Raw genomic sequence first — 22,906 nt, forward strand, 5'->3', positions numbered from 1 at the left:
AAGACCTTCACCAATCCCACATCAGACAGATTGTTGATCTCCAAAATACACAAAGAACTCAAAAAACTAGACATCAAACTACCAAATAATCCAATTAAAAATGGGGCACATATCTAAATAGAGAATTTTCAACAGAAGAATCTCAAATAGCCACAAGACACTTAAGAAAATGCTCAACAACTTTAGTCATCAGGGAAATGAAAGTCAAAACAACTCTGAGATATCATCTTAAATCAATCAGAATAGCTAAGATTGAAAACAATGATGACTGGAGAGGATGTGGAGTAAGGGGAACACTCCTCCATTGCCGGTGGGAGTATAAACTTGTACAGCCATTGTGGAAATCAGTCTGGTGATTTCTCTGAAAATTAGAAATCAATCTACCTCAAGACCTAGCAATACCACTTTTCGGCATATACCCAAAGAGGCACAATTACACCACAAGGACATTTGCTCAACTATGTTCATAGCAACATTATTCATAATAGCCAGAATCTGGAAACAACCTAAATGTCCCTCAACAAAGAATGAATAAAGAAAATGTGGTACACTTACACAACGGAGTACTACTCAATGGTTAAAAAAAAAATGAATCTTGAAATTTGCAGGCAAATAGACAGAACTAGAAAAAAAAAATCCTGAGTAAGGTAACCCAGATCCAGAAAGACAAATACGGTATGCACTCACTCCTAAGAGGATACCAGTCATAAAGTAAAGATTAACCAGCAACCCCAGAGAAGTCCCCAGCCCCAGAGAAGCTAGAATCCTCTTTCAGAAACAGATGGAAACAATGCAGAAATCCACAACTAAACACTGGGCCGAGCTCCAGTCGAAGAGAGGGAGGAGAAATACTATGAACAAAGGGGGTCAAGTCCACAATAGAGAAACCCACAGAATGCAGAGAGTCAACTGACCCCAAACTAGGGTGAGATCACTAATTCCATACTGACAACTGAAGAGCAACTGAACTAGGCCCTCTGGCTGCAGGTGACAATGGTGCGGCTTGGGCAGTATATGGGGCCCCTGGCAGTGGGACCAGGATCTAACTCTAATGCATGTACTGACACGGTGGAGCCTATTCTCTCTACAGAGACACCTAGCTCAGCCTAGGGGCTTGGTCCTCCTCAAGGAGGTGATAAGACAGACTTAGTTGACTTCCCAGGGGAGACCTTAACCTCTCTGAGGAACTGAATGGGGCTGGGATGGGAGAAGGGAGTGGGAAGAGAGGAGGGAGGGGGAACTGGAATTGGTATATAAAAATAAATAAATATTTTTTTTAAATGGGAAAAGGTGGAGTTGTCCTTTGGTTCCAGGGATGTTCATGTTCCTTGTGTAGAATGGCATATTTGCTAATTACTAATTACTGGTTTATAATGAGAAATCTGAAGTTCTTACCACTGCCACTCTAGGAGTGCTGACCGGGGCTGTTTTGTTAGGCTCCCGCTCTCCTGTAGAGACTTCTAGCAGGGGCCTCCCCTGAGTATACTCATTCTGCAGTTTTCAGGAGACAATTCAAGAGGGAGGGACTTGGGTCCTCCTAGACCTTCCAATATTAAGAACTGGTCAGTGTTTGCGTACTCTTTATGAGCCAGGGTTGAAGCCTGGTTGTTGAGAAGAAGTTAGTTTAGGACCTTTGTCAGCATCAACCAGCCATGACCTGTTTCTAAGTAACGACAGAGAAGCAAATGTGGAACACATACATCAGCATCATCACAGGCTAAGTCAGACAAGCGGGCACTGCAGGGAAAATAAAGGATAAGGCAAAATAACGTAATGACTTCTCTGTGGGATTGGATGACAAAAATCTAAGTGACTCCCTGTAAGACCCTCCCCCAGGAGCCCCTCAGATCCCCTCCCCCAAGGACTCAGAGGGAAAAGGTAGCCAGAAACAAGCCAAGCTAAGGCTGGGCAATTATAAGAAAGAATAAGCCTCTGTGTGTGATTTATTTGGGAACTGGGAGGTGGGCCCCCCAAAAGAGCAAAGAGTAAAATACCAACACAACATCCAGGAGCCCCTCAGATCCCCTCCCCCAGAGACTCAGGATCTTTCTCAGGTCAGAATGTTTGAGTCGCTGTCAACATGTCCAGTTCAGTTGGTACTGTTTCCTGTTGCATTTGGAAGCTGTGTGCATAGGTCACCGTCCTCAGAACCCCACAGTTCCACACGACTGTCGGGAGTCCTCTTGATTCCCTAAGCAGAGTCTTTGCCTACTGGGCAGTGGGCCCTGGCACTGGGACCCAGCCCCTCCACTAGCTCTCTGGCTCAGGCTCAGAAGGTTCCCTGAGTTTCTTCAGTGCCTTCGCCTCCTTCAAGCTTCGCCTTTCCGGGCCCCTCTTGGTTACAGCATTCAGTCACTTGTTTCATTAGTCAGTCATCAGAGGATATTAATGCGACAGAGAGAAGCAACAGAGAGACAGATGTACAGACAGTGAGAGAGTGTGGCCAGTCACAAATGTGAATGTGAGCCTGGGCTTCTCCCCAGTCTCCAGGAATCGCAGTGACCCCAGCCACTGTGGGGTCCCGATGAGATCCTAATGAGAGTAGCCTAGAATTCCCTCGCCCATGCATTCATCTCTCATTCCCTAGCTCACCGGCCTGTCTCATCACCTGGAGTGTTTATCACAGGCAGAGCCTCCAGCCAGCTGGGAATTTGCAGGCTAGTGTAAGAGCCTTGCTAAATAAAACCAGGGCTGCGAGGCAGGTGCTAACTGTAATTAGGAAAACAGGCTGTCTGCCCACTGGAGGGAGGTAACAACCGAAGAGCGGCCAGGAAGCGGTTGCCCAAGGAGGGGGGGAGGAGAGATCGCTGTGGAGCCTTGCCGCCCTGCAGAGGGCAGACACAGTCCAGGGACAGGAAACCCTCCCTGTGTAAGCAGCTTGAGGGAAGGTTTGGAGGCGACCAAGCGAACCAGGCACCTGATCAGTGGCAGTTAGCTGGACGCGGCAGAAATGGGCAGTGCAGGTGGGCGGGACAAGACAGGAGTTCCCGCACAGGAAAGGCTGGATGATGAGGAATCTGAATTCCGTCCCTTCAGTCTGCGTTCTTTTCATACACCATACACAGTTGTTGTGGTTCTGAGCTGAGGTAAACCACAACTGTAAAAGCATACTGGATTTCAAAGATGGAATACCAAAGAAGTAATCCTCATACGTGCCTATTATACTGGTTGCTTATTAAAATAACTATATTTGGGACATGTTGTGTTAAATAAAATATATAATTAGAAATCATTTTAAGTGCTTTTTTTCTACTTATTTCTTTTTTTAAGCTCAAGGACAATTTCATTAGCATTGAAAAGAAAAACAACAGGATAGGCAGGCTGAAAATAGCAGCTGCCCAAGGAGAGAGGGAGGTGGAGAAGAAAGAGTAAAAACCATGCCCTTTCAGTTAGGTCTGGAGGGTCAGCAGACAGCCACCTAGCAAAAAGGGGGTGGATTCAGAGAAAGACTGAAAAAAAACTAAAGTGCCAGAGAAAGCATACTTGCATTCTGGCCCACATTCCAAAGAAAAAGACAGAAAAGAAGAAAAAAGGAAAGTTCCACTTTTCTGAGTCGGGACTTAGATGAGGGGATCTCACTATGTTGCCCAGGCTAACCTCAAATTTAATTCCCCTGCCTCAACCTCCAGGATTAGAGATTCATGCCAACATACAGTCACTTTATTTGAAAGCGGTGACGAGAAAGTTGGGGGCTACAGGCATGGCTAGCCCCCATGCCTCAGAATAGAGGAAACAGTCAGAGTGAGGGCAAGATTGGACGAAGGGACAATAAGGATGGAGGACAAGTCACAGCTACAGCAGAGGGAGAGGTAGGAAGTACAATGAAAAGACAACACCTACACTACTCACTGAATACAGAAAAGGTGGGCTGGTGCCTCCCTGGAGTCTTCACCCCTACAGAGTAGTGTTCATAAGAAGGTACTCCGCATGGTACCAAAGAAGAGAGGTAAACCCCAACCCAGCTACAAACCCAGCAATCTACAAAAGTGGTCTGCCTGCAGAATCTGCTGATGCAGTGAGGACACAAAGCTTGTGGGAGTAACCAACCATATCTGTCCTGAGTTAAGGCCTACTCTGAGGTGGAACCCATCCCCAACACTGCTTGGGTGATCACGAACATGAGACTAGATAGGCCAGGAACCTAGAGGAAAACCAAATGCTACTGTTTGGAATGTAGCAATAAAGTGACTCCTAATGAACATTCTGCTACACTTACAGATCCCTGCCTTGCCCAGTCATCATCAGAGAAGCCTCCTCCTACAGCAGATGGGAACAAATAGACAATATGCAGAGTAAGGAGACCTTGGAACACACAGCTCTAAAGGGATGTCTCCATCAAATCCTTCCCCTCAGCGCTTAGGGAACCCTGCAGAAGAGGAGGGGAAAAAAGTGAAAGAGCCAGAGGGGATGGAGAACACCGGGAAGTCAAGGCCTTCTAGACACAGCTGGGCAGTGCACATTTGAACTCACGGAGACTGTGACAGCATGCACACAGCCTGCATGGGTCTCGACTAGGTGGGGTCCTAGAACTGAAAGGAGAAATGGACACACAGCCCATCCCTAACCCAGAAGCTATCTCCAACTGACGGCCACTTGCAAATGAAATATTTGTGTCTCCAACGGAGTCTCACTGGGGAAACAAACCACTCTTAAAGAGAGGCCCCATGCCCAGCAGTGGATGCCAACACAAAACAAACCCAATGGCATCTTTGGGGGGGGGGGAATCATAATGCTGAGTCAGAGTGTGTGTGTGTGTGTGTGTGTGTGTGTGTGTGTGTGTGTGTGTGTGTGTCCTGTGTGTCCTTCATGTCCTTTTGTGTATATTTTGGATTCTGGTTTTGGATTTTTGTGGGATTCCTGAGTGTTCCAACATGTGTGTCTCTGAGTCTATATGTGTTTTCTTGTTTTGCTTTGGCTCTTTTTGTTTGGTTGGTTGGTTCGTTCATTGGTCCTACTCTGATTTGTTTTTGTTTTATCTTATTATATTTTATTATTATTCCTCAGATACCTTTTTATTTTCTAAAGAGAGATGAAAAGGGTGTGGAACCAATGGGAGGGAAGGTGGGAAGAGCAGGAAGATGGGAAACTGTAATCAGAATATATGAAAAAGAGAATATATTATATTAAAATATATATTTTCAAAAAAAGAAAAAAGATAACAATTCAAAAACATATACAGACCTTTCACTTTATTTGTTGAATTTATTTTGATGTAATGTTTTATGTTGTCACTATTTTCGATGATTGTCTTGCATTGTTTGGACATCCCCCACACCGTGTGTGTGTGTGTGTGTGTGTGTGTGTGTGTGTGTGTGTGTGTAACTTCTATACCATTTCATTCATGGTTCCCAACAGACTCACATAAGATAACTTGTAGTTTCAGCAGTTTATTTTAAGCTGATAAATATTTGCAAGAACGCTCTGCTTTCTACCTCTCCTCCCTTCACACTGTACTCACTGATGTCACAATTTGCAACTATTCTTATAATGTGTTCACTAGAATTATTTAACCATAGTTATTTTAAATACTTTTGTTCTTTGACTTTTACAGAATGACAATTGACTTACTAACCAGCTGCAGTAATAGAGAATTATTTCACAGGATGATGGTGGCACATGCCTTTAATCTCAGCACTTGAGAGGCAGAAGCAAGAGGATTTCTGAGTTCCAAGACAGCTAAGGGTATAGAGTAACCCTGTCTCAAAAAAAACATCAATAAAGAAAGAAAGAAAGAAAATAATTATTTCTTGTGTATATAGTTTTTTAAATACTGGCTGGCCCCATCACTCCACTGCACAGAAGGGAGATGTATCTCTCTCACCCTGGGGATCTTTACTACTACCTGGAGCCATCTGGGGTTGTCATCACTTACAGTGGGGACATGTGCTGTGCACTGCATCTGGTAGTAGAGGCCAGAGAAGCTGCTCAACACTTGCAATGCAAAGGCAGCCCCATGACGAAGCAGTCTCATCCCTAAGCATCACTAGGTACCAAGGAGGGGAACCTGCTGTACCCCAAAGTGGAGGGCCAGTGATAGTGTGCCCTAAGCTCCTTCATTCTGTGACTAGGAAGGCGACAATAGAAAACCCAGTCCCTGGCATGGAGGTCCCCCTCCAGGATGTTTCTGTCATCCACTTGCCCCATGATCATAATGAGCTTGTTGTTCACGGTCCCTGGTCAAGCTGAGAATGACCAGTCAGGTTCAAGGGACTACTAGCCAGTTCTTACATTGGTTCTGAGATCACAAACCAGCCAAGCCAAACTCAGAGAAACAGCTTTAATTCTATAACCCAGCCTCCAGTGGGGCTCACAGCAACACTGCAAGACAAGGGAAAGCTGAATGGCTCCATGTCCTTGGCTCTGCAAAGCCCCATGCTCTACCCCTCCTCCCTATACCAGCCTAGCCGAGCAAAGCAAACTGCACCTAAAGTTCAGGGTCTGAATGTCTCTAGAGCCTGGGATCCCGAATCTGGAACAACTTTTCTCCTCCTCTCTCCCTCTCCATCCACTTCTCCCTTTCCTGGCTCCGGGGCCCCATGGAGCAGTAATACACAGCCTCGTCTTCAGGCTGCAGTTCAGAGATGCTCAGATACCCCAGGTTCCTGGCCACGTCTTTGGATCCAGAGAAGCGAGCGGGTATATTGGGACCCTGGTGTTTGTCTGAGTGTGAGAAATGTCTTAGCAGGAACCTGGGAGGGTGACCCGGCCTCATCTGGTACCAGTAAATACTGTAAATATCGATGTTATGGTTGCTGCTCAGGGCACAGGTGAGACGAATGGTGGTTCCAAGCGAGGAAGAGGCAGATGGTGGTTGATGCAACACGAGCTGAGGGCCACAACCTGGGAAGACAGAAGCATGCTCATCACCCGGGCAGAGCAAGGCAAGAGGAGGGACAAAGAGGCTCTAGGACCCAGGAGTTCCCTTACCTGTGAGGTGGGCCAGCAGCATGATCAGAATAGAAGTCCAGGCCATGGCTTACGACCTGCAGCAATTTGCTTCCCACAGCCACTGCTCCTGGGGCCCTTGCCAGCTGGGAAACACTCTCCTCCCTGCTTTGAGAAGAGGGTCATTGCACCCTGGTTCCTGCTCACCACCTTCCTGAGCTTTCAGGGGCTCTGGAGCGTCACTTACCAGAATAGTGTAACAGCAGCCTTTGTGGCTCTGCTTTGGTCCTGTGGAAGTGTACTGGGAGGAAGCACCTGCTAGAAGCTCGTGGACCAGAACCCAGGAGCTGGCTGGTGGGCTCATCTCCCTGAGGGAGGGTGACCTCAACTCCCCTTGAGAAGCTGAGCTCCGTGGAAACAGATTTCTTGTTCACATTTAAATGCCTGGTGAACTGGGGCGAGAGGGTGCATCCTCAGAGCAGGAAAAGCACCTCTTCACACAGCAGGAAATTGGGGGTCCTAGGAGATGGGTGCTCTGACCCCTTCTAAACTCTGAAGAGCTGTCAACCCAGGTCTTTCCCTCCTAGAACAAAGCCAGGTGAAGAGAATTCAAAACAGAAGCAACAGAGATCATAATCTGATGGACAAAGGCGGGGGGGCTGCTCTTTAGAATGGACTCACCCCTGCCAGGATGTTACAATGACAATTTAAAGACAGACACTTATGCTATCAGACTATTGTCCCCAAAGAATTAAAATTTCCCCAGGAATCCCATTCTGATAGAGGGGGAAGGCTGAAGACTTGGGGCCAGCCACCGAAGGGCCTTGCCTCTCAGGAGGAGATTTTACTCAGTCTGACAATCTATCAGATCACTGTGTGACAACGATGGGCAGATTATGGGCAAGCCCACACCTCGGAATGAAATAAAGAACTAAAAAGGAAAGGAAAGGCCATGACTGCTCCGAGGCATAGTGGAGGAAAAGGTTTATGATAGATAAAAGGCAGAGTGTAGCTAGAGACAGAGGCAGGGACATCTGGCAAAGTCCAGGTTGAGCTGGGCCATGGGGGTGGGGAGTGGGGGCCACGGAGAGAAAAGAGAGGGAAACCTGGTGCAGCAACCAGGAGGCCAAAGGGGCGGGTGACCAAGGAGTCTGGATTATATATGGAAGAGCCTCTGAGGGAAGGGCAGCACAGCCCCTGGCCTAGAGAGTTCAGGGTAGAGGGCAGAGGAATGCCAGCAGGCAGGGACTGAGGATGCTGAGGGAACCCGGAGGCCAGGTTCGCTTTGATATGTTAAATAGGCACCTCAGCCATTTATTCCAAGTTTGGAACTTAACAAGCTTGACCAAGTAGTAATGTAGTTAAGCATACCTCTTGCTCTCTACTTAAACCTAAGTCTCATTTCAGGACCCCAAGAACTTGTGAGGAGAGTTACTAGACCTCATTAGTTGTTACTCTACCAATTGTGAGCACATTGAATAAACCTCTTTTCTCTGCTTTTTAGTAATACTTATCTCTTTATTTTTATTTATGTCGTGTGCACATGGCCAGCTTGGCAGTCAGTGTCTTTACATGCCGTGCTATCATGCAGCCTTAGTTGTCTCTTTCACTGTTGTATTGAGGATGGGTGCCCAACCCTAGCTTGTTAGGACTGTCAGGGCCATGGCTTAGTTACAGAGTGATGGTTTAAAAACAGGAGAACGAACTCTCTCTATCTATCTCCATCTGGTTTTGTTTTGTTTTGTTTTTGAGACAGGGTTTCTCTGTGTAGCCCTGACTGTTCTAGAACTAGCTCTGTAGACCAGGCTGGCCTTGAACTCATAGAAATCCACCTACTTCTGCCACCCCACCCCATTCTGGAATTAAAGGTTATGTGTCACTACACCAGGCTATTAAGAACAATATGCTAATAAAGTCATGAAAACTATTTTAAAACTTCTGTGATCCTAATGCTCTAAAAAAAATTATACATCATCTTCCAGATATATTAACACAAATAGTACCGTCTACAAAACTTTAGGTGGTGTTTTGTTTGCTTTGTTTTGTATAGCGTGTAGTCCAGGCTAGAATGAAACTCAATGTGTAGCTCCTGACTGGCCTCAGTCGCCGGATTACTGAAAGAATTCCTGGTATGAGTCACCATCTTCAACTCTAAAAAGTTTCTAACTCTGAAAGAAGCCTGTTGTCTGCAATTTTAAAATTATTTTAATTACTAATAGCATCTGTTTTCATGTCAGTTTTCATAACCATAATGACAATCATCATCATTGTTTCTCTGGGTGATTTTGGGGGGACCCCCCCTTTCCAGGATGCAGGGAGAAGGGATATAGTGGAGACTTGGGGAACCGCAGCTGCACCAAACCGGACGCAGACAGCTGGGCGCCCGGAACTCACCAACCTCGGAACTTTCAGACACCCAAGTGTCGACATCGGAGAACAAACGAGGGAACGCCACATGCGGACAGAGCCGGAAGTGGATGAGCGAGTGGCCACCGGAGAAGCCCGGTGTAGCGGCACAGCGGGTGAGCGGTGGGCTGCTGCAGGCGCGAGGAAGCGGAAGACGCTAGCTTTCCTCAGGCATTTCCGGAATAATAGCGGAGCTCAGACCCGGGCGGGAGCGCGGGGCACGGTCCCTGCCTGGCGCCGCTTTCTCTCCGCCGCGCCGCGCCCCGCCCTCGCGGTGGGGCTTCTGGGCCATGCTGGGCCGGCGCGGAGTGGGCGACTGTGGCTCCTCCACCGAGCGCCCCGCGGCCCCGAGGTGAGGTGTTCCCCTCCCCCCCCCCCCCCGACTCACGTGTAGAGAAACAGGCTGGGGAGGCAGTGCGGCCCGCAGAGGCCCGCGCGCCGCCTCTAAGCTAAAGGTTCCACTCGCTTGCCTCTCCGTTTGGAGACCGCAGCTGTTCTCTGACTTGGAGAAAACTTGGGTGAACCCGTGAACTAGAATCGAGGGCCAGCACTTAAACATAGGTGAGAGGGAAGATGGTGACCTCCCTGAACCTGTTTGTCACTCGCGCCTTTGGCAACCGGTCGTAAGAAGCCAGAACAGTCAGGGTTTGATAGTAGGAGAGGCAAAAACAGAAACAAAACTTGCCAAGATTCCTTCTCACTAGTTCCTAATTGTTGCAAACTGCAATTTACTCTGGCTTTAAAACTTCAACTGCTGAGATGGCTCAGCGTTCTTGCCACCAAACTTGGCAGCCCGATTTCCATCCTTGGAACCGACATGGTGAAAGAAAAGAGCCGAATCCCAAAGTTGTCCTCTGACCTCCACTTGTGGCCTGCAGCATGTGTGCACCCATACATGTACACACACATAAAAAAATAAATGTTTTTTAATTTAACTCCTATTTTATAGAGATGTTGGTAGATAGAACTGCAGCATACTCAGTACAAAGAAGGAGCTTAAAAGGTGGGCAGTTTTCCTGGGTCTGTAAGTGTTTAAACGCCACTGGAGTGCTAAATACTCAGACTTTCGATGCTTTGCTGACCTCTTCCAGGCTTCCTCTTCAAACGAAATTTACTACTTCATAAGACACTGACCCGAAAGGAAATGCCCATATTTACAGTGATGGTGGCACTGGCAGTGAGATTTGGCAAAGTATAAACAGGCTGCCTTGCTAGTCTCTCTTTGCAGTGAACACATAAATAGCGCTTGCTTACCTCACTCCCGAACAGGACAGACTAGTCTCAGAGCGTTGGGAAACAAGATCGAACTTGGTGTATCATGTAGGTTTATGTTACGGAGTCTATTTTATTTATTTAAGTGATCATATAGAAAAATCTTAGCAGACATTTTGGCATTTACCTGTATTTCCCAACACTCAGGAGTTAAAGGCAGAAAGATTGAGAATTAAAGGCCATCCTTGGCTACATAGTGAACCTGAGGCAAGCTTTGGCTACACAAGGCACTGTCTCAATGTCCTCTCTTCACGTACACGAAAAGCAAGAACTTAAGTGAATTGCCGTGTTACTGAGTCCGGAGTGAGTGCAGTAAATAAGTGATGCTTGTCAGCCTTCACGTTCGGGTTTCTCATTAGTTTTCATTTTGAAATGGAAGATGTGACTTCATGGAGAATCAGGAGGTCTTGAGAGTAATCACAGTTACATCTGCAGAAATCTTTTTAAAAGGTAGAATCTGGTCTGGGGAAAGGGAAGTGTTCCTTTCTTGGATGTATATAATGTATATGTGTATATATGTATGTATAATTCCAATTATATTCCTTTTCCTGGACAAAAGACATAATCCCTACTAAGGCAGAATGTTTGTGACTGAAGGGCCTTGACAGTTTGTTCAATAACCTAGAATCTTGGGCTGCAGAGGAGAGGTGGAGATGGAAGAAGAGCACCTAGGATAGAAGTGTCTGCAGCCCCCTATGGTTAAAGTGTTGTGCTGCCCTTGTCATTTTTATGTTCCGAGGTGTCACTATGTAGTCCTGGCTGGCCTGGAACTCACTGTATGGACCAGGCTGGCCTCAAACACACACTGAGATCTGCCTACCTTTGCCTCCTACCATGACCTGCCTGAAGTAAGTTTTATTTTCAGTTTTCTTGTTTTGTTTTTGTTTTGTTTTTTAATTTTAAGACCCTAAAGCATTTTATTTGCATTACAGATAAATTTTTCTCTTGTATTCAGACATTCATTCAACAGGGTTTGCTCACCATATACTTCTTCCCATTAGAGTGAGCAAAGAAAAAATCCTTGTTCTCCTAAAACTTGCTTATGTTCTAGGGGCTCTAAGACAAGGACCTGATAGAGTCCACATCCGGCTTAGTAAGTGCTACAGGGCAGTGCAACAGAGAGATTCTCAGAGGCAACAGGATAAAATCTTAGAGCACAGGTTTTGGAGAAAACAGGGCCAGGGCAAATCCATGTCCTTCCACTCCTGCTCTAGTGTGACCCACCTTCCCATTATAGAGCAATATAATGACAGTGCCCCCATCCCAGCAACCCTGGCAGGACTATCCAGTGCCTCTCCTTTTTTAGAAGAGACAGGAAACTCAAAAACCCTTCATAGAACAGTCTCTTCCTGCTTCCAGTTTTCCTTTCTGGCTTCTGACATCTCTGTATGAGAGAAAGGCAGACCCCATGTCTCCTTTAAATTTCACTTCTAGGCCTCTGACTATAGTTAAGCCAAAACTTGCCCAGAATGAGCATCAGAAACATGGCTGTTCCATCCATTCATTCATTGTTCCAACAAACGGGTATTGTGCACTCAGTGCCAAAGATACAGCAGTAAGCAAGGCAGTGGAGGCGCACACCTTTAATCCCAGCACTCGGGAGGCAGAGGCAGAACTCTGTGAGTTCGAGGCCAGCCTGGTCTACAAGAGCTTGTTCCAAAACAGGCTCCAAAGCTATAGAGAAACCCTGTCTTGAAAAACCAAAACAAAATACAGCAGTAACCGAGACACAATCCATATAGAGACAGACCTATGGTGCCAGAGTATGGTTTTCAGGGGCAAATGAGTCAGGAAGTCAGAACAAATACATTTTTTTAAGAGCTTGGCTCTTTTCCCCTGAGATTGTATATTTAGGGAAAACATTCAAGTTTTTATTTGGGGCAAAATGCATTTCTTTATGGCTCTACAGGAAGAACTGACAGCCCAGGCTAACCTTGACTTAGGCTACTTCCATACATCATAAGGAGTAGCAGAAACCCCTTTAGTTAGTGGAGGAGTGTTTGTTGACGTCTCTGTTGTTTTTGAACAGTGCTCTTTGCAGCCCTCAGTATTCTAAAATCCATTGTCTTTGTTCTCTTCCATCAGTCACGCATCCATGGCACCAAATTTTTAAATCATACAGAGGAGATAGTGACAAGCTAGAACCACCACCACCGCCAAACCTTCATTCACACCCTTCCCAGGCAACTGCTTCCAAGTTGTATGCAGATGCATCTGCCTTTTGTAAACGAGCCTGTGTACACATAGATGTGTTTGATCACTGATAACAATGCTTTCTATTTGGGTTAATTGCATAAGTGTAACGTGAGGGCCGGCTTGTTGGGGTTTCTGTCCCACCCAGTACCCCACTGCCGGCATACCCCAAGGAAAATCACACACGGGACTCCATAAGATTAAAAAGCTGATTGGCCCATTAGGTCAGGCTACTTTTTAGTTCTTATGACTTATGTTACCCCATTATCCTTATCTATGTTAGCCACATGGCTCAGTACCTTTTCCAGCGGGGGCAGCTTACATCTTTCTGGTGGTCTGGGCAGAACTGTAGAGTGAGCTTCCTGCTTTCCAGAATACTCCCAGTCTCTTTGCTCCACCCCTACTTCCTGTCTGGCTTTCCCGCCTATACTGCCTGCCTGGCCAATCAGCGTTTTATTAAAATATGATTGACAGAATACAGACAATTCTCCACACCATTTCCCTCTTTTTTTTTTTTAAACAAAGGAAAATACCCATAGTCCATTTGTTGGGAATGTGGGCGTAGTATTTCAGGCTACTTCCTGCTGGTTAGGGGCGCTGATGATCTTATGGGGACCTAAAGAAAATTTAGAGTTATAATCAAGTCCTGACTGGAGTATCCTGTGAGTCTTGATCATCTCAGGCAGCCGTCTTTAATCTGTTCTGGATGTAGAACTCTGTCATCTGGGCCATCTGTTCCTATCGGAGACTTCTCAGGTGGTCTTCCTTTTTCGAACCTGATTTTTCTTAACTCAGAATGAATCCACAGCCTCTCATTTTCTGTGGAAACAAAAGCAAAATCTCTTCTCCAAAGTAACATACCTTTTGACTTCAATTTTGAAGCCAAGGTATTTTTAAAATACCTATCTTGGATTAATTCTGCAGCATTTATAAGCAAATGTCTTTTGGCGACTGTTGCTCCTTCCTCAGCATTCAAACAATTAAAAGAGAGCATAGTAGCATACAGTATCAAGATTCTCTGTGTATTTTCCATCTTTATGCGGCTTTATTTCAACCTCTTTCTTTTATTTTTACTTTTAACTTTTGGCTTTTTGAGACAGGGTCTCTGTATTTATCTTTGTCCTGGAATAACTCTGTAGACCAGGCTGTCCTTGAACTCACAGAGATCCCTCTGTCTCTGTCTCCCAGGCATTGGGATTAAAGGCGTGTGCTACCACACCTTGAAGTCACAGAGGTCAATCTCTACCTCTGTCCCTTGAAGTCACAGAGGTCAATATGCCTCTGCCTCCCAGGCATTGGGATTAAAGGTGTGTATCACCACACCCTACTTCTCTTTCTTTTTTCTTTTTAATGACTTTAACCTTTAGCCTGCATATATTTTTAACACACTGTAAACCATTTAGAGGTTTTTTCTTCGTCTTTGAATCTCTCTTTACTGTATATCTCTCTTTTTCTGACCACATGAGTCTTTAAGGAGAGGACTAAAACTGTGGCTTTTACGGCTGGAATTAGCCCATTCCTTAGCTTTCCAGCCTCATGGCTGAGGTACCGACTGCAGCCATTTTTATTGCCACAACTCTATGGCGTTTCAAGGTCCCTGCCAGCAAGCAAGCTGCAACATTCCACTCACACTCAGTCGGGACTGCCTTCCTGAAAGAGTCAGAGTTTGCCCTGGCAGGACAGCCCAGAAAGTCGGCATTTTAAAACAGCACAGCTTTTTTCCTGTTATGGCTGAAAACCGAAAAGCATGCGTTCAGCTTTTCATCAACACTGTTTAAGTGTTTCGTGGCAGGACCTCTTAATGAGCTGCAACATTTTGCATCTAAAGCTGAGTTAGGAAGCCTCTCTTAGATGAGAGCATTTGCTTGCCTCTAGCAAGCAGAGCAGAACCGAAAAATTGCTGCTACCAAGAAAACATGCTTTACTCTATTCTTTCCCAAGCTTTCTCAAGCTTTCTGCGGATTCAGTTATCCACGTTGGGTGCCATATGTAACATGAGGGCTGGCTTGTTGGGGTTTCTGTCCCACCCGGTACCGCACTGCCGGCATACCCCAAGGAAAATCACACACAGGACTCCATAAGATTAAAAAGCTGATTGGCCCATTAGGTCAGGCTACTTATTAGTTCTTATGACTTATGTTACCCCATTATCCTTATCTTTGTTAGCCACATGGCTCAGTACCTTTTCCAGCGGGGGCAGCTTACATCTTTCCTCTCTGGTGGTCTGGGCAGAACTGCAGAGTGAGCTTCCTGCTTTCCAGAATACTCCCAGTCTCTTTGCTCCACCTCTACTTCCTGTCTGGCTTTCCCGCCTATACTGCCTGCCTGGCCAATCAGCATTTTATTAAAATATGATTGACAGAATACAGACAATTCTCCCACACCACATAAGGTTCCCTATGTAACTCATCTTGGTGACCCCTGGATGTTCTGAGGTATTTACATGGCATTCTTTTATGTAACCAGTCCCCTGTTGACTACTGGGTTGGTGCTGCTCTTTTACTTAGAATGATGGTGCTGCAGAGAATTCCCCAGCAGTGTTTTCTCGTACATGTCTCATCTGGTCCTGCCTCAAGGGGCTCGCTCTCCACATGAACTCTTGCTAGCACTTACCTCTTCTTGTTTCTGTGGTCCCTCAGATCAGTGTTCATTATCTGAGCCTATCCATATTCCTGACTCAGTATCTTGAAAGCCAAGAGTTGCTCCCTCTGACTTCATTCCCACCTTAGTACCAAGATTTTTTACTATTAGAGACAACATAACACAGTGTTGTAGCCCCTTCCAACACCCTTTCCTTCCCCTCCCTAGAATCAGGTTGCCATTTTGATCATGCCTCTCAACCTCTGCCCTCTCCTGATCTAGCAGTGCCACCTCTTTTGCTTCCTGTCTGAGCCCCAGACTGCCTGAACACCCTCCCCAGCCTTTTCTCCATGCCCTTGGCTAGCCAGCCACCTCTCGACCCTTCACCCACTCTGATATCACTCCAGCAGCTTCCCCACTCCCTCATCTTCCTTCTGTTCTACAGGGACAGTTATCATGCCATTCATCTAAAACAAAATGTAAAAGCACACTTGGGATTTTCTAGAATTTATCCCATCAGCCTTTGCATTTATCACTGAATAGATGGCTCCCATCAGGGTCACTGGGTTTCATTCAGATTGCTTAAACTCATGGTCAGTTCTTGGCCACCATATCACACAGCCTGCATCTGACACTGTAGTGCTATCATAAAAGACACTGAAGTGTTCTCTTTTCTTAGATTTCAGGCCTCACCTCTCCTGCCACAAGCCAATGGCTCCTCTTTATCTCCTTGGCTCCCAGCTGCATTCCTTCCATGTACCACTGCTGCTGCTTCCACCACACCTTAACCGCTCCTGAATTCTGACTTCAGCTGCTGTTCACTCGAGTTTCCATCAACCAGCAGGAATCTCTTCAGTTGCCTCAGCCAAAGATCTAGAGGTTATCTGTGTTATCCATACCAGTCTCGCCTAGCCCTGGCTCTTTAGGGTCCAGTCACCTGTGTATCAGCTGTGTGTCCCTTTAATATTTGAGGTCAGGTTGTTAGACTCCACGGTAATCCTTCACTGACACCCGGCTTCCCCACCCCACACCACCCACTTTATTGCCCTCCAACTGTCCAGCCACCCGTCTCCAAGCCTCACCTTCCCTGATCCCTCGCCTACACACATCTCTCAGATGCCATCTTGTCCAGTCCTACCCTGACCCTTCTCACCCATGGAGACATAACGCTGTAGTGTGAGCTCTAAGAAGACATGAACCAGTGTTGCTTTGTATCATCTTACCCAAACCCAGGACTGGACCAAGAGTATAGTGGTTGCTCAATAAAATTGCTGTTGATGGCATTCATTTCTAGGCAGGGAATTGCTGAGGAGGTGCACTTACACAGATGGCTCTGGTTTAGCTGTCCCACACTGGTCTTTGCTACTAAGTAGAGATTTCTTTTAGCTCTTCTTTTTTTTTTTTTATGAGTGTTGTCACGCAGCCTTTCATATCACAATAATGTTTTTTAGATTTTACCTTTAATTATGTATATATAAGAGGGGGTGTATATAAGTATAGTGCCCATAGAGGCCAGAACTTGGAACTCGAGTTACAAGTAGTTGTGAGATACCTGTATGGGTGCTGGGAGCAAACTCCAGTCCTTTGCAGGAGTAGTAAACACTCTTACCTGCTCAACCATCTCCAGCAAAATTCTAGTTCTCTTTTACAATTCCTCAAAATAAGGGAGCAGTCCAATTATCCCCAATTGTGAGTAAAATATATAAGCAACTCTAAGTAAACAGAAAAAGAAACTTCTTATGTTTGCAGATATGCTTGCCCTTGCAGGCCAGAAGTCAGGGTTTTCCTTTGCTTGCTCTCCACTTATCTTTTTGAGACAGAATCTCTGGTAAGTCTGAAGCTCGTCATTTCTACTAGATTAGCCAAGCACTGAGCACCATCACCAGCCTGGCTCCATTTTTCCAGCCCTGGAATTCCAAGCCCATACCGCCACCTCTAGCTTTTCTATGGGTTCTCAAAGTTGCGTCCTTAGGCCTGCACAGCAAGCACCTTGCTCACTGAGCCATCTCAAGTTATGAAGTAAATGTCTCACATCACTTTCTTCCCCAGAAGGTTGCCTAGTTGTCTGAACAAGGCTCTTTGAGTTTTTAATATATACAATTCTGTATTTATAAACATTAATGCAGTTGGGCATGGTGGCTCAAGCCCATAATCATGTCACTTTGAGAGACTGAGACAGAATTAGCACCAGTTCAAGGCAAACCTGGAATAAAGAGGTTTATTTATCCTCTTTATCCATCTCAAAATAATCCATCTCAAAATAATAATGCTGTATGTCTGTAGATCAAAAAGGAAGGGAAACTGGAGGTAGCATTCATGTTTCGGCATTTGCCTGGCTTCCATGAAGCCCTGGGTTCAAACCCCAGCACAACAAATAAAAGGAAAGTGGAGCTGGAGAGATGACTTAGCAGTTAAGAGCATCTGTTGCTCTGGCTGAGGACCCAGGTTCAGTATCCAGCACCCATGTGGTAGCTGACAGCCATCTGTTAACTCCATTTCCTGGGAATCAACACCCTCTTCTGGCCTCCACAGACCCTGCATGCATATGATGCCCAGACACACATACCAGACACACATATAGACAAAACATCTGTACACATAAGAAATCTTGAAAGTAAGAAATGCAAATCTCACACATACACACACACACACACTCCATTTTATTTTGGTTGGTTTGGCTGATGTGGTTTTGGTTTGGTAGGGTTTTTGTATTTATTGTCTTTTTTTCTGCTCTACCATCAGGTTTTAGTGTTTCAGAAAACAAAAGCAGGGGCCAACAGTGGTCCAAGTAAGAAGTTTGCATGACCTCTTGCAAGGGATCACTGGCCATAGTGCAGTGTAAAGTGAGTTAGTTAAGATGGAAGCCTGGCCAAGGGCGGTGGGTGTGAGAGGAGAGTGATAGGGGAGTTCAGCCAATCACATCCTCTTCATGGGGCGTGTTGCCCTAAGGCAAAAGTTTACCTATAAACCTGGCGGGTGAAAGCCCCCCCCCCTCGACTTGGCCTGGATCCAGCATTCCAGACAGGTGGGATTCTGTGTTTTTTCTTCTGTTTTATTAAAGCTGTATCTTTTGTAAGATAGTCTGGGGACTTTTCATTACCGATGGCACTGCGACATCAGGAGAGTCTTGACTCTGGTAAGCAGTGTTAGAAGAACTCTGCGGACAGTACAGCTCCATGCCCTGCCCCAAAAATAAGCCAAAAAGAAGAGGGTCACTAAAACAGTTCAGCCAGGGAGCACAGGCAGAGGCTCTAAATGGATGTTTTTTTGGTTTTGCTATTTTGAGATAGAGTCTCATGTAGTTCAGGCTGGCCTTGAGTTCTCTGTGTAGCCAGTGACCTTAAACTATTGATCCTCTCACCTCTGCCTTCTAAGTGCCCAAATATGGTTGGATTGTTTTGTTTTATTTTTTAAGGCATTTTTAATGAAAAAAAAAGATTTTTACCTTTTCATACAATATATTTTGATCATGTTTTTCCCTCCTCCAATTCCTCACCACCTCTCTATGCACTCAACTTTGTATTCTTCTCCCCTGCTTAAAAAATAAAGCAAAACACACACACACACACACACACACATACACACACAAAATACAAGTGAAAATCAAACAAGAAAAAGATCAATAAGACAAAAAAAATCCCAAAACAAAGCAAAATGAGACAGAAAGACTACAAAAAATCCTATTCAGTTCATTTTGGGTTGGCCAACTACTCCTGGGCATAGTGCCTGCCCTGAGGTATGGTTAATATACACATGGAGATTCTGTTGGAGAAAACTAATTATTCCTTTGTCAGTGGATATCAATTGCAGATAGCTTCTTAGTTAGAGATGGGAGCCCATCTCCACTTCTTTCTCTTAGTGCTAGGACTCCATCTGGCTTAAATTTTTTGTATCCTGCCATAGTCTTTGTGAGTTCACATGTGCCGCAGTCCTGTTGTGTCTGGAAGACACTTTTATTGAAGTCTTCAAGTTTTCTATCACCTCTGGCTCTTAAAGCCTTTCTTCCTCTTCCACATAGCTCCCTGAGCCCTGAGGAAAGGGGTTTGGTAGAGACATCCCATCTAAATCTAAGACTCTTATTCTCTGCTCATTGTCCTGTTGTGAGTCTCTGTGTTAGTTCCCATCTCCTGAGGAAGGCACCGATCTGTGTGTATAGAAGAATGTCATCGGGAGTCATTTTACTATTGTGTTCCTGTAGGAACAGTAGTATATGATCTTGCTGTAGGCCCAGGAGCTATCTACTATCAGGTTCTTGGCTATTTTAGCAGCGTCAGGTATGGGTTCATGTCATGGAATGTTCCTTAAGTCCAATCAGGAAGTAGTTACTCCCATAGCATTCGTGCCACTGTGGTACCAATAAAATTAACTTGCAAGTCTCTGTTGTAGAACACGAAGATTGTAGCTGGGAGAGATGATAATTTCTTCTCTGATGGCATGCAGAGTACTTTGCAATACCATAAACACTAGTCAGTAGGGTGAAACCTAGTTTGGCACAAGCTCTGCCTCTCCACGTTTGATGGCATTCGTAGGTGTTCTCCTCGGTAATAGAACCTTAGCACTGGGCTGTGGAGAACAACCAATAGCCTTAACAACAGCCTGCTAAGATTGGGATTTCTAGGGGGCCCCATAGGCTCACTCAACAAGATGTAACTCATTCCTGACACTGAAGGTTTTACTTATGGTGGCATAAGATCTCTAGTTGGGGTATTGTCTCCTCTATTATTCGGCAACTCCTTTCTGGTTTCTTTCATATGATTATTTTAGGAAGCTTCTGCAGGAGTAAGTTTCCATATGGTTTCTCAAATGCCTTTTAGTATTAGTTGCCCCTCCTCGTTTTCCTTCCTTTATTCTTCTAGTCCCTTCCCTATTTAATCCTCCTATTCTAGTTTCCTCTTCGTTTCTCCATTACAGTGTATTCTGTTTCCCTTTCCTTGGGGAATCCTGTTCTTTCTCCTAGTCCAAATAGGTTTTCCCCGCATTGGGTGAATACGTAATTTGTAGAATATGACCTGCAAAATAATAGGGTAGTAAGGTAAATGTGAGACTACTTAAGAAGAGCTTGCGGTGTTCTAATGGGGACTGCACTGTGCAGTTAGTGGGTCTCAAGCCATATGATAGCTTTCATAGGGCCTAGAGGGCGCTGGCCTGGCCATCTGCATTGAGTAACATGGGTAGCCAATACCCAGCCAGATAAAGTACCTTTCTCAACCTAGAAATTAGTCATTCCTCTGCCATATAAGATATGAGTTCTCAGACAGGTATCCCAAGTCCAGGGACTTGGACATCCATATCCTGCCCTAGCCTATGAGTCTAGGTCTGTAGTTCCCAGCATCTTTCCAGCAAACTTGACGTAAAACTGTAGTGTCACTTTTGCTTCCCCTGCATAAAGCCAGACTCCCACTTGCTTTAGCCTGAGCAGTTGGTTGTAGGCCAGATTTTGTCCAGTTTACCCAGATTTTCTTCTTGCCCCCAGCTTTCATTAATTTAGTTTCCTTAGGACTGGGGTACAACTGAGTGGTAAAATATTTGCTTAGCATACTGGTGGCCCTCGGTACCATCTCCAGTACCAACGTAAGAAAGAAAAGTGATTTTCGTTATTCTACCCACCTAGCCATCTTGCCAACCCAGTCATTTAGCAAATGTTAATTATACCTACTAGTGAGTTTCATCATGACATTTTCATACATGAATATAATGTATTTTTATTACATTCATGACTGATTGCCCTTTTTGCCCCATTCTCTGTGAGTTCCTTCTTCCCAACTTGTTGCCCTCTGCTTTCATGTTACTTGTGTGTGTGTGTGACTCAGTAAGTTTCATTAGGTTATTTACAGGGTCCTGGACACTACACCACTGAAGGAAATGTTTCTTCTTCCCTCAGCAACTGTTAACTGCACTTAGGTCCTTGTTGCCTGGAAGAAGGCTTTCCACGTTTCACTCCTTCTAGCCCGTACCGTCTTCCTGCCCTCTTCACAGAGTTCCCTGAGCCCTGGAGGGGATGGGGTACATGTACTGTCTTCTCTTCCCTTCAGGAGTCAGCACTGGCAGCTGTGTGGAGCTACAGAGGAGACGTTTCTAAGCTTTTTCACTGCTGTTGTCTTGGGTGTGGGTGCTACAGTATAAACACAGGCCCTGACAGCCAGAAGCAGGAATGAAGACCGTGCTCATGGTAGCAGAAAAGCCATCCCTGGCACAGTCCATTGCCAAAATCCTCTCCCGAGGTAAGAAAAGAAAAAAATGCTAGACTGTGTGATTGTTTTAATCTGTGAGCACAGTCATTTGTGCTTTTTAGGGCATTTCTTTTTCCAAAAGTATACCTTTCCCAGTTGGTAGGTTCGGCTGGGATTGACAGGTTTTAGAAGCACCTCAGTAGCAAATCTCCTATGAAGTTTTGTTTCCACGTGTGCAATACCAGGGATGAAGCCTGCAGGAAAAACAGTGAAGTAAAAGAGGCAGTGTTTGTCATCATGCTGGACCAGTAAGGGGCAGTGCTCATAAGCACAAGAAGCAGTCCTAGAAGGAGGTAGATGAGACTGTCTTGAATTTTGCACCACTAAATACTCACTACTGCCTATTAGACCCTTGAGGTAGCTAGCGTTACATCCTCTACAGTTCATATCACTCACAAGTGGCCAGTGACTTACGAGCCAGGAAAATAGAGGAAGATTTTCCCATCAGGATCCACTCTGCAATTGAGGCCATACATAGGGGCTTGTTTCCCTCTAAATAGGAAGAGCACTTGGATCCTGGATACTGAGTACCCAGCAATGACAGACGTCCACTTTGACCTCCCAGTTGGAGGAGGAAGAGCCCCTACTTAAGCTGAGGATGCATCCAAAGGTCCAGAGGGGTACAGAAGACATCATCTCATCTCCAAGTACCAGGAGTATTCAGCTGAGGGAACATATTATAGAATATGATAATTACGAGGTTTCTGGTAACCTTAAAATCTAAATAAATGAAGGTAAAACTCAAAGTGAAAAAAAGAAAACAGAAATACGGTGAGAATCCAAGAGTCTCTGCCCCTAGTTCTCAGCCAATATAGGACTCTGGTATGAGTCACTATTAAATTTTCATAAATTCTTTTGTCCCTGAGCACCATTAAGTCACCCAGTACCTAGTTAACTGCAGTTGAGCTGGGGAAAGTTACCAGTGACTACTTTGGAGAAGGAGGACTCTTGTCCTCTGAGAGTCAACATGGAGGCTCAGGGACCCACAGCATCTGCAGCTCAACCTCACAGCTGTCTGTGTGCTTTCCTCCCCAGGGAACATGTCCTCACACAAAGGGCTGAATGGGGCATGTTCAGTGCACAAGTACACAGGAACCTTCGCTGGCCAGCCTGTCCACTTCAAGATGACATCTGTCTGTGGTCATGTGATGACCCTGGATTTTCTGGGTAAGATGATGATTCTCCTCCTGTCCCTGTCCTGTTGAAAGGAGCACTGTACAGCACTATCCATGATCCAGTTAGAGCCTGTTTCCAACAAATCATGAAGTGGGTTAGCAACTGGGTAAAGTACCATACCCATCTCTGCATGATGTGCCCTACCTTGTAGCTAGGGTTGTGAC

General features: G+C 45.4%; 2 protein-coding genes across 12 annotated transcripts in view; one reads left to right on the forward strand and one right to left on the reverse strand.

Annotated features, from left to right (window-relative positions):
• Window positions 1–6,263: 6,263 nt before the first annotated feature.
• Vpreb1 (V-set pre-B cell surrogate light chain 1) lies at window positions 6,264–9,420 on the reverse strand. Of its 6 annotated transcripts, none has more exons than XM_087903241.1 (4): window positions 9,284–9,420; window positions 7,133–7,468; window positions 6,928–7,050; window positions 6,264–6,840 (listed from the first exon to the last, which is right to left on the reverse strand). In XM_087903241.1, the coding sequence occupies exons 3-4, from the start codon at window positions 6,971–6,973 to the stop codon at window positions 6,449–6,451; spliced, it is 438 nt and encodes a 145-aa protein (XP_087759367.1). In that variant the 5' UTR covers window positions 6,974–7,050; window positions 7,133–7,468; window positions 9,284–9,420; the 3' UTR covers window positions 6,264–6,448. The 6 variants fall into 6 exon arrangements, with proteins under 6 accessions (XP_087759367.1, XP_087759366.1, XP_087759374.1 ...); XM_087903240.1 differs by having other exon boundaries at window positions 6,928–7,053; XM_087903248.1 differs by having other exon boundaries at window positions 6,928–7,053; window positions 7,133–7,337; window positions 9,280–9,420.
• Window positions 9,277–22,906, forward strand: part of Top3b (DNA topoisomerase III beta) — a 28,465-nt gene continuing 14,835 nt past the window's right edge. For 3 of the 6 annotated variants that reach the window (XM_048452410.3, XM_048452414.3, XM_048452413.3), the window contains exons 1-3: window positions 9,502–9,643; window positions 21,369–21,557; window positions 22,602–22,733. In XM_048452410.3, the coding sequence (XP_048308367.3) occupies window positions 21,488–21,557; window positions 22,602–22,733 (202 nt within the window). In that variant the 5' untranslated portion in view covers window positions 9,502–9,643; window positions 21,369–21,487. Of the gene's footprint in view, window positions 9,408–9,501; window positions 9,644–21,368; window positions 21,558–22,066; window positions 22,187–22,595; window positions 22,734–22,906 lie in introns of those variants that run through there. The other 3 variants (XM_048452411.3, XM_085684627.2, XM_048452416.3) reach the window with 3 other exon arrangements.

Source organism: Myodes glareolus, chromosome 2 (assembly GCF_982192425.1).
Source record: "Myodes glareolus chromosome 2, mMyoGla1.1, whole genome shotgun sequence".
Taxonomy (NCBI): domain Eukaryota; kingdom Metazoa; phylum Chordata; class Mammalia; order Rodentia; family Cricetidae; genus Myodes; species Myodes glareolus.

Bases quoted from the DNA above. Each gene is read 5' to 3' on its own strand.
- Vpreb1 (XM_087903241.1), bottom strand. From the start codon at position 6,973: ATGGCCTGGACTTCTATTCTGATCATGCTGCTGGCCCACCTCACAG. The intron at 6,841-6,927 runs GTAAGGGAACTC...CTGTCTTCCCAG, and splicing joins GCTGCTGGCCCACCTCACAG to GTTGTGGCCCTCAGCTCGTG.